This window comes from Nerophis lumbriciformis, linkage group LG14 (genome assembly GCF_033978685.3).
Source record: "Nerophis lumbriciformis linkage group LG14, RoL_Nlum_v2.1, whole genome shotgun sequence".
NCBI lineage: Eukaryota > Metazoa > Chordata > Actinopteri > Syngnathiformes > Syngnathidae > Nerophis > Nerophis lumbriciformis.
In genome coordinates this window covers 20485354-20497414 of record NC_084561.2, presented here as the reverse complement: position 1 = coordinate 20497414, position 12061 = coordinate 20485354, and the positions used below count along the sequence as shown (strand labels likewise).

The window sequence follows — 12061 nt, the reverse complement described above, 5'->3', positions numbered from 1 at the left end:
TTTTCTCGCAACTCTTTGGGTCGAGGTTCAATAAAACGAGCTTTGTGCTAAGAGAGCTGAGCATCTTCTTCTAATCACTTTTTTTTGTGTTGTGATTCTCGTTTATACAGCAGAACTTCAGCAAGTCTCCCATGAGCACGGGCCCTCCAGATCTCGGCTACGGGCTTGACGATGACGAGCTGGACAGCGCAAGCAAGTGAGTGCTCGGCTTTTATTTCACGCTGCCTGTGTTAGATCACCAAAGACGTGCACATTGTTGTCTAACGTATAGATTCATGTGATAGACAAAACATGTTAAAAAGGGAAAAGATGCTCAAAGAAAGTTCCTTTTTTTAACTCATGGCAATACTGCCCCCAAGTGACCATTACTGATAAAAACACTTCTATTATTATTTTTTATTTTTTTATTTTTACAAAAATTAAACAGAATGTGAATGCATCCATCCATCCATCCATTTTCTACCGCTTGTCCCTTTTGGGGTCGTGGGGGGTGCTGGAGCCTATCTCAGCTGCATTTGGGCTGTGAATCATATTGGTAAAAAATAAAATACACTGGGAAAAGAGGAGAAATATAACCTTAGAGGAAAATCTAATTTAAAACGTTTGTATGCTCGTACAACACTTTACAAAACCTTTAACATATCTGTATGTGGAATTAAATTATGGAATGGATTAAGACTTAGATTTAGACTTAGACTTCCTTTTTATTGTCATTCAAATTTGAACTTTACATCAGTGGTCCCCAACCTTCTTGTAGCTGCGGACCGGTCAACGCTTGAAAATTTGTCCCACAGACCGGGGGGTATATTTTATTTTTTATTTTTATTTTTTTGTCATAAAGAAATACAATCATGTTTGCTTACGGACTGTATCCCTGCAGACTGTATTGATCTATATTGATATATAATGTAGGAACCAGAATATTAATAACGGAAAGAAACAACCCTTTTGTGTGAATGAGTGTAAATGGGGGAGGGAGGTTTTTTGGGTTGGTGCACTAATTGTAAGTGTATGTTGTGGTTTTTTTTATTATTTTTTTTTATTTCTTGTGCGGCCCGGTACCAATCGATCCACAGACCGGTGGTTGGGGACCACTGCTTTACAATACAGATAAGAACAAAATTGGGTTGCATTAGCTTGTTGTAGTGCAGGATAAAAGAGCAATAAGGTGCAGATATAAATAAATAGATTACTGTACAGATAAATATATTGCACTTTTGCATATGCATCCCCGTTTATGGATGTATGTTATATTGTCTTTATATTCCAGGGAGTTAATCCGTTTTAGGGGGGAATTGAGGGGATTATTATGATGCGTTCAAGAGTCTTATGGCCTGAGGGAACCTGGAGGTTCTGCTACGGAGGCTGCGGAACCTCTTTCTACACTGCAAAAACTGAAATATAAGTAAGATTAAATATCTCAAATAAGGGTGATGTATAAGATAATTCTTCTCACTAAGCAGATTTTATGTTAGAGTGTTTTACTTGTTTTAAGGGTTTTGGTCCTAAATGATCTCAGTAAGATATTACAGCTTGTTGCTGAGATGTTATGACCTATATTGAGTAAAACAGGCTTGAAACTAGAATATCAAGTGTTGCAAAGCTGTGTCATCAACATTCACAAGTATAAAACTACTTTTTTAAAGTAATCATTTCTTACTTCAAGCATGAAAAAACAAATCATGATGCCGAGCGCATATCAATATGTCAAGATAATGGCACTAGCATTTACTTAATTTAAGAATATTTTTCAATATATTGAGCAAAAAGGTCTCATTTTTCTTCTACCAAGAAAAGTGCACTTGTTATTAGTGAGAATATACTTATTTTAAGGTATTTTTGGGTTCATTGAGGTTAGCTAATTTTACTTGTTTTGGAAAGTCTTGACAAGCCAAATGTTCTTGTTCTATTGGCAGATAATTTTGCTTAGTTCAAATAAAATACCCCTAATTATTTATTTATTTTTTTGTTGTTTTTGAACACTGACTTTTTGCAGTGTAGATGAATGAAAACATCTATAGACACAGTAGATGGTTGTTTTCTCTTTTGTTTAGTTATGGTGTACTATTTACTTTGTTCTGTTCAAACAAGTGTATGTATTGAAAGGGAATAAGGAACTAGTCCACATATTGATTGATATTGTTAGTGTCAATAACACTCACCATAAATACATTTATGAATTTCAGTTCTATTGGCAGATAATTTTGCTTAGTTCAAATAAAATACCTCTCATTTTTGTATTTTTTTTTTCTTGTTTTTGAACAATGACTTTTTGCCGTGTAGAGTCCAGCAGTGAAAATAGTCCTTAACCAAAGAAATCAAACAAAGCACTAATATGAATCAGTTTAAGAGACTGTTCAAACTACAAGTGTTCACAAAGTACACAGAACAAGAATGATGATGAACATCTTGAACCTTTTTTTTTTCTTTTTTTTATTGAGACAACAATTATTTATGTATTTAATAATTCTTTGCTTACTGTGGTATATTATTTATTTATTATTCATGTGTTCACTGGATATTGGATAAAATTGCTATGGTATGAAAAGGGGTAGGATTAAATAAGCTCAGCTTCTTCCTACTCCTTTTCGTACGTGCTGTAATGAAACAACTGCAATTGTGTGATGCATTACATTGTATCGTATGCATGTTCCAAATAAACTGAAACTGAACTGAACTGAACTGAAAAGGCCACTGTTGAAAAAATTATAAGTTATTTTTGCTTGTAATGAGCAAAACAAATCTGTCAATGGAACATTTAAAAATTGTCTTGGTAAGATTTCTTGAAATAAGACATATTTAAACTTAACAAACTCAAAAGGGATCTTGAAATTAGCAATCAACAATTATCATTAGCTATTTTCACGAGTGTTGTGATGTTTTGTGTCTACTCTATTGCCTAAAAACAAGTTCTGATGTCTCACTGAAAACATACTATTTAGGGGATTGTGACTTGTTTTAGGTTTGTTGAGATATTTTCACCAGAAATTAGAAATACACCATATTGCCTAAAGTATTTGTCCACCCATCCAAATGATCAGAATCAGGTGTCCTAATCACTTGGCCCGGCCACAGGTGTATAAAATTAAGCACTTAGGCATGGAGACTGTTTCTATAAACGTTTGTGAAAGAATGAGCCGCTCTCAGTGATTTCCAAAGTGGAACTGTCATAGGATGCCAGCTGTGCAACAAATCCAGTCGTGAAATTTCCTCGCTCCGAAATATTCCAAAGTCAACTGTCGGCTTTATTATAAGAAAATGGAAGAGTTTGGGAACAACAGCAACTCAGCCACGAAGTGGTAGGCCACGTAAACTGACAGAGAGGGGTCAGCGGAGGAATTATGGTGTGGGGTTGTTTTTTAGGAGTTGGGCTTGGCCCTTAGTTCCAGTGAAAGGAACTTCGAATGCTCCAGGATACCAAAACATTTTGGACAATTCCATGCTCCCAACTTTGTGGGAACAGTTTGGAGCGGGCCCCTTCCTCTTTCAACATGACTGTGCACCAGTGCACAAAGCAAGGTCCATAAAGACATGGATGACAGAGTCTGGTGTGGATGAACTTGACTGGCCTGCACAGAGTCCTGACCTGAACCCGATAGAACACCTTTGGGATGAATTAGAACGGAGACTGAGAGCCAGGCCTTCTCCACCAACATCAGTGTGTGACCTCACCAATGCACTTTTGGAAGAATGGTAGAAACCTTGTGGAAAGCCTTCCCAGAAGAGTGGAAGCTGTAATAGCTGCAAAAGGTGGACCGACATCATATTGAACCCTATGGGTTAGGAATGGGATGGCACTTCAAGTTCATATGTGAGTCAAGGCAGGTGGCCAAATACTTTTGGCAATATAGTGTACAAACCCTGTTTCTATATGAGTTGGGAAATTGTGTTAGATGTAAATATAAACAGAATACAATGATTTGCAAATCCTTTTCAACCCATATTCAATTGAATGCACTACAAAGACAAGATATTTGATGTTCAAACACATAAACTTTTTTTTTTTTTTGCAAATAATAATTAACTTAGGATTTCATGGCTGCAACACGGGCCAAAGTAGTTGGGAAAGGGCATGTTAACCACCGTGTTACATGGCCTTTTTCTTTTAACAACACTTAGTAAACGTTTGGGAACTGACATTTTTTAAGCTTCTCAGGTGGAATTCTTTCCCATTCTTGCTTGATGTACAGCTTAAGTTGTTCAACAGTCCGGGGGTCTCCGTTGTGGTATTTTAGGCTTCATAATGCACCACACATTTTCAATGGGAGACAGGTCTGGACTACAGGCAGGCCAGTCTAGTACCTGCACTCTTTTACTATGAAGCCACGTTGATGTAACACGTGGCTTGGCATTGTCTTGCTGAAATAAGCAGGGGCGTCCATGGTAACGTTGCTTGGATGGCAACATATATTGCTCCAAAACCTGTATGTACCTTTCAGCATTAATGGCGCCTTCACAGATGTGTAAGTTACCCATGTCTTGGGCACTAATACACCCCCATGCCATCACAGATGCTGGCTTTTCAACTTTGTGCCTATAACAATCCGGAAGGTTCTTTTCCTCTTTGGTCCGGAGGACACGACGTCCACAGTTTCCAAAAACAATTTGAAATGTGGACTCTTCAGAACACTTTTCCACTTTGTATCAGTCCATCTTAGATGAGCTCAGGCCCAGCGAAGCAGACGGCGTTTCTGGGTGTTGTTGATAAACGGTTTTCACCTTGCATAGGAGAGTTTTAACTTGCACTTACAGATGTAGCAACCAACTGTAGTTACTGACAGTGGATTTCTGAAGTGTTCCTGAGCCCATGTGGTGATATCCTTTACACACTGATGTCGCTTGTTGATGCAGTACAGCCTGAGGGATCGAAGGTCACAGGCTTAGCTGCTTACGTGCAGTGATTTCTCCAGATTCTCTGAACCCTTTGATGATATTACAGACCGTAGATGGTGAAATCCCTAAATTCCTTGCAATAGCTGGTTGAGAAAGGTTTTTCTTAAACTGTTCAACAATTTGCTCACGCATTTGTTGACAGAGTGGTCACCCTCGCCCCATCCTTGTTTGTGAATGACTGAGCATTTCATGGAATCTACTTTTATACCCAATCATGGCACCCACCTGTTCCCAATTTGCCTATTCACCTGTGGGATGTTCCAAATAAGTGTTTATTGAGCATTCCTCAACTTTATCAGTATTTATTGCCACCTTTCCCAACTTCTTTGTCACATGTTGCTGGCATCAAATTCTAAAGTTAATGATTATTTGCAAAAAAAAAATGTTTATCAGTTTGAACATCAAATATGTTGTCTTTGTAGCATATTCAACTGAATATGGGTTGAAAAGGATTTGCAAATCATTGTATTCCGTTTATATTTACATCCAACACAATTTCCCAACTCATATGGAAACGGGGTTTGTATATACTTGGTGAGATTGTGGGTTTTTCCAGTGTAGAGAAACCCCAACTCCAACGTGATTTTAGCTTTACAGTTCTTAGGACAGGTATAATCAACTAAATTGATTGGGGGCCACATTCCCAGAAAGCTAAGGACCGGGGTGCCGGACTTCTCCCTTCACTTCACTCGTCTTACTTTGTATATTCTGAAGATGTTTGGTTGAGTTATTTTGTCAGAAGTACAGGAGTGCTCTGCTCCTGTTAAATTGACCTTCTACACAAAAGATAGTCAAATGAAGATGAAAAGGAGAGGACCTAACATGGAACCTTGAGGAACACCACAAGAAGTTGAACATATGACTACTGACTGCATCTGAAGTAAACAAGCTACAGACTTAGACTTAGACTTCCTTTTATTGTCATTCAAATTTGAACTTTACAGTACAGATAAGAACGAAATGTTGTTGCATTAGCTGCAACACCTTAGTTACATAAATTATATTATGAAAAAAATATGTAGCTGCCTAAAAGGAGAGGACTTAAAGGGGGGCCTTGAGGAACGCCACAGTTATGTAAATCACCTGTTTGGACCCCAGTGTTTGATGTAATGTCAATGCAAATCTGATTTTTTTGTGTTCCAAACAAAGGTTCTCGTCAGAGGACAGCGGAGACGTCCCGTCATACACCGAAGACAGCGATGACTCGTACTCTCTGGATCTGGACATGGACTCCTCCCACTCGGGCAAGATGAACCTGCTGGAGGAGATCCTGGACTCTCTGAGCACCACCACCTTGGAGCAAGGCAAGCTCAGTGCTGCCAAGAGCCTGGACTTCTTCAGGTCCATTGAGGATCTGGACTATCAGGCTTCGGTATGAAAGATCACTATAAATTATATGAGACGCACAAGATCAACTGTGCTGAATACAGCGAAAATAAAGACTTTTCAGGCGGTGGTGGCTTAAAAAAACATACGATTATTGATAAATGATGTAAAACATTTTTATTTGATAAATAACAATAAATGAATTACATACAAATTCTCTAGGGCAGACGCGTATTCGAAACTATCCAGTAACAAACGTGTCCGTTTAACTTACCGCATCACAAGCTTAATTTAATGAAATATTGACCACTAGGTGTCGCCAAAGAAATCGCCATTTTTTTTTATAATAAGAGAAAAAGACATGAAGATAATAGTTTTATTTTCACCTTTAAAAAAATACCTATACAGTATGTTTGTTTATAATTTATAATATTGTATTTTCCCTAATACATTTAATAACTTATTGTAGTATATTTATAAACGCTCCATTGTTGAAATATTACATTTTAAATGTGACGTTTCACATTTTAACTCCAGAAATTATTCTAATACATTGAGATATTTGTTCTACTTTTCACCTTAGTAACTAAAAAAATAAATCAATAATCATGTACATGTACGTTTATTCATGAAATAGTATTGCACTAAACCCAATGTCTTTAATGAGAACCAATTATCACTCATCACGGTTACTGTGTCAATTAGGTTAATATGGTTGAAATATTACATTTGAAATATTTGTAAATTGTAAATATCAACTCCAGAATTTACAAAAATAAATAAAGACATTATGATATGTATTTTTATTTTCACCTTTAAAACAAATATTTACTGTTTGTTGATTTATAAAATACATTATTGTTTTTTCCCAAAGGCATTTGACAATAACTGATAGCATTATTTCGCTGTATCTTAGATATTTATGATTAAAATATTACATTTAAAATGCAACATTTTACATATTAACTCCAGAAATTATTCTGTTACATTAGGATTTTTTTTAATGTATTTTGACCTTAGTGACTAAAATAAAAGCTTTTTTTTTTACAAATATGTTTATGTATAAGATAATACCTCTTCCCAATGTATTCCAAGGGTTGTAATTGGGGGTTAAATCACCAAAATTATTCCCGAGCGCGGCCACCGCTGTTGCTCACTGCTCCCCTCACCTCCCAGGGGGTGGAACAAGGGCATGGTTCAAATGCAGAGGGTAATTTCACCACAGCTAGTGTGTGAGTGACTATCAGTGGTACTTTAACTTTAACATTATTTAATTATAACCAACTATCATTTACCACGGTTTTACTGTGAAAAGTCCATATAGTTTGAAATACTATCTTTGAAATATTTATTTCTATTATAAATTATCGTACTTAAAGAGATTTGCTTTTACTTTGTTCTTTAGTAAAACAAATATTTTATTTGTATATTTATATGTTTATTTACAAAACAATACATGCATTTGATCATAAATGTTACCATGTATGGGTATTATGCAACATTCATCAGCATGTGATGTGTATTTGAAGTTATCATAAGGGGTTCCTTGTAGAGATGTCCGATAATGGCTTTTTTGCCGATTTCCAATATTGTTCAACACTTAATTACCGATTCCGATATCAACCGATACCGATACATACAGTCGTGGAATCAACACATTATTATGCCTAATTTTGTTGTGATGCCCTGCTGGATGCATTAAACAATGCAACAAGGTTTTCCAAAATAAATCAACTCAAGTTATGGAAAAAAGTGCCAACATGGCACTCCCATATTTATTATTGAAGTCACAAAGTGCATTATTTTTTTTAACATGCCTCAAAACAGCAGCTGAGAGAGCATGAGGAGGCTGAGGTGGGCGGGGTTGAGGCGGAGGGAGGTGGGGGTAGCGGGGGATGTATATTGTAGCGTCCCGGAAGAGTAAGTGCTGCAAGGGGTTCTGGGTATTTGTTCTGTTGTGTTTATGTTGTGTTACGGTGCGGATGTTCTCCCGAAATGTGTTTGTCATTCTTGTTTGGTGTGGGTTCACAGTGTGGCGCATATTTGTAACAGTGTTAAAGTTGTTTATACGGCCACCCTCAGTGTGACCTGTATGGCTGTTGACCAAGTATGTCTCGCATTCACTTGTGTGGTGAAAAGCTGTAGATATTATGTGATTGGGCCGGCACGAAAAGGCAGTGCCTTTAAGGTTTATTGGCGCTCTGTACCTCTCCCTACGTCTGTGTACACAGCGGCGTTTTAATAAGTCATAAATTTTACTTTTTGAAACCGATACCGATAATTAACGATATTACATTTTAAAGCATTTATCGGCCGATAATATCGGCAGTCCGATGTTATCGGACATCTCTAGTTCCTTGCATTATGAAAGTATTAAATGATATTTAATTTTTATGTAACCTGTGGAACCAACACGTTTTATACTTTTTTTTATTTCTCAGGGCAAACCAAAGTTGTCTGGCGCCTGTCAAGCCTCCAGCGATGCTGGTGGTGTTGCAAGCGGGGAACAGGGGGGCTGGAACATGGGTCAGGACGACAGTGCAGTTCATGGGAAACACCTTCCACCGTCGCCACGGAGACAAGCCAACAAGAGCAGTGTGAAGGTGTCCAAAAAGCCCAGCAAGGACGGAGCAGACGAGCAGATCGACCAGCCTCCTCTACCTCCACCGAGACCACCAGGAGACCGCTTCTCCTATTTGCCCTCCACGTCTCCGAATCCCTCCGACTACTCTCCACGTGTGCGGACCGTTTCAGAGCCCCAAACCGTCAGCGAGCCCCTTCAGGCCCAGAACCCGCCGGCCTCCACCGGCATCCTGAGGAGGAAGGTGCTCTCCAAGGAGACGGTGAGGAACTACAAGCAGAAGTCTGTCCAGAGGCAGGCCAGCAAGGAGAGCCGCGTCAGGAATTCTGTTCAGGTACCGTGGGAGAAGGACTACACGCAGGGGGTCCCGGGTCACGGTAAAGCCCTAGGGGCCGCGACGCAGGATCGAGGCCTCCTGGAGGAGATCGAGTCCATGTGCTGCGCGGGGCCCGTCCTGCACAGCAGCCTGCAGCTGTCACAGGTTCACTGCAACAACCACAGCAAGGCCACAGAGCAGTCCTAACATGGTAGCACTAGGACTATTTGGACTAGTTCTACGTCACGCCTGGATGGAACGTGATGCCTTCAAGGAAAACAGGAAAGACTTGTGGCGTTCAACAAAGTCATCCCCTTTTCCACACAGTGGTGAAAGAAGGCAATACGTGGACAAAAGTATTGGGACACACTTGCATCCACATAAAGTGTGCTCCATCTTTGTGCGAGTTCATCCCATGAGGTCAGGTCAGGACAGAGCGAACGAATACAAATGCAGACCTGCCAACATGCGCGTGTTTTTACGCGCCGCGCGCATTTTGAGCCTCGAATACGCTTCACCGCTCTCCAGGTGCGCAATTTGCCAGTTTCAGTTTAAAACTGAGTGGTCTGAACACTCCTGTGGGGGGGGGCACAAGCGTACGCTACACCGGCTCGCTCCCCCTCCTCGAGTAGCGTGACATGCGCCTACCAAAAAAAAATATATATTTATATATATATATATTTTCTCCCCGAATACCTCCTGATTTCGAATCAACATTTGTCAATAAAAATGACTGTTGTTAGTTCCAGCTGCAGTAACACCCACCTCCCTTTTCTCTTTAAACACCATTGGCTGGCACTGAAGGACATTTACACGGCAAAGGTGTAAATATGCCCTAAATGACTGTTATAATGCGCTGTTCCAGCTGCAATAACACCCCCCTTTTCTCAATAATGACCATTGTTTGCGCGTGACAAAGGACGCAAACAAGCTCAAAATAAACGCTTGTTTGCGTTTATATATATATATACGCATTAATTCGTTCCAGCCACAATTACACTGCACCTCTCTCTTTAATTACGATCACTCGCTCGCTAAAGGCTGAAACAGGCTCTAAATGTCTAAATGACTGTTGTAATGTGCTGATTAATTCCAACTGCAATAACACTCCCCTTCTCTCTTCCATTACCATAGTTTGCTCGCTACGAAAAATGAAAACAACTTAAAGGCGGAAATATGCTCTCGCGTCACGTAGCTCGTGTCCCCTTTGACGCCGTCTTGATTCATTTATATATTCATTTCATTGATTTAATTCATAGCTCTTCCCTTATACATACATATAAATTATATATATATATATATATATATACATATATATATATATTGATATATATATATATATATATATGTGTATGTATATATATATGTATATACATATGTGTGTTTGTATATATATATATATATATATATATATACACATATATATATATATATATATATATATACACATATATATATATATAGATATAGATATACACATATATATATATACATACACACACACTGTATATACATATTTACATATATATGTATATATATATATATTTATAATATACAGTGGGGCAAAAAAGTATTTAGTCAGTAACCGATTGTGCAAGTTCTCCCACTTAAAAAGATGAGAGGCCTGTAATTTTCATCATAGGTACACTTCAACTATGAGAGACAAAATGAGAAGAAAAATCCAGAAAATCACATCTTTAAAGACTTTATTAGCAAATTATGGTGGAAAATAAATATTTAGTCAATAACAAAAGTTAATCTCAATACTTTTATGTACCCTTTGTTGGCAATGTCAGAGGTCAAACGTTTTCTGTAAATCTTCACAAGGTTTTCACACAATGTTGCTGGTATTTTGGCCCATGCCTCCATAGCAGGGATGTTTTGGGGCTGTCGCTGGACAACACAGACTTTCAACCTCCTCCAAAGATTTTCAATGGGGTTGAGATCTGGAGACTGGCTAGGCCACTCCGGGACCTTGAATTGATTTTTTGCATAGCCTCTCCTTCGTTGCCCGGGTCGTGCGTTTTGGATCATTGTCATGCTCAAAGACCCAGCCATGTTTCATCTTCAATGCCCTTGCTGATAGGAGGTTTTCACTCAAAATCTCACAATACATGGCCTCATTCATTCTTTCCTTTACACGGATCAGTCGTCCTGGTCCCTTTGCAGAAAAACAGCCCCCATGCTTCACAGCAGGTATGGTGTTCTTTGGATGCAACTCAGCATTCCTTCTCCTCCAAACACGACAAGTTGAGTTTTGACCAAAAAGTTCTATTTTGGTTTCACCTGACCATATGACATTCTCCCAATACTTTTCGGAATCAGCCAAATGCTCTGTAGCAAACTTCAGACAGGCCTGGTCATATACTGGCTTAGGCAGGGGGATTTGAGTCCCTGGTGGCGTAGTGTGTAACTGATGCTAGCCTTTGTTACTTTGGTGCCAGCTCTCTGCAGGTCAGGTCCCCATGTGATTCTGGGATTTTTGCTCACCGTTCTTGTGATCATTTGGACCCCACGGGGTGAGATCTTCCTTGGAGCCCCAGATCGAAGGAGATTATCAGTGGTCTGGTATGTCTTCTATCTTCTAATAATTGGTCCCACAATTGATTTCTTCACACCAAGCTGCTTACCTATTGCAGATTCAGTCTTCCCAGCCTGGTGCAGGTCTACAATTTGGTTTCTGGTGTCCTTTGACAGCTCTTTGGTCTTGGCCATAGTGGAGTTTGGAGTGTGACTGTTTTGAGGTTGTGGACAGGTGTCTTTTATACTGATAACGAGGCCAAACGGGTGCCATTACTACAGGTAACGAGTGGAGGACGGAGGAGCATCTTAAAGAAGAAGTTACAGGTCTGTGAAAGCCAGAAATCTAGCTTGTTTGTAGCTCACCAAATACTTATTTTACAGAGGAATGTACCAATTTATTAATAAAAAATCCTACAATGTGA

At 39.0% G+C, this 12061-nt stretch overlaps 1 protein-coding gene across 1 annotated transcript in view; it reads left to right on the top strand.

The window, feature by feature from the left end:
- Positions 1–10387, top strand: part of dennd1b (DENN/MADD domain containing 1B) — a 362658-nt gene extending 352271 nt beyond the window's left edge. Inside the window, exons 21-23 of the mRNA XM_072914655.1 lie at positions 111–196; positions 6043–6265; positions 8661–10387. Coding sequence (XP_072770756.1) covers positions 111–196; positions 6043–6265; positions 8661–9323 — 972 coding nt within the window. The 3' untranslated portion in view covers positions 9324–10387. The remainder of the gene's footprint in view (positions 1–110; positions 197–6042; positions 6266–8660) is intronic.
- The last annotated feature ends 1674 nt before the right edge of the window (positions 10388–12061 follow it).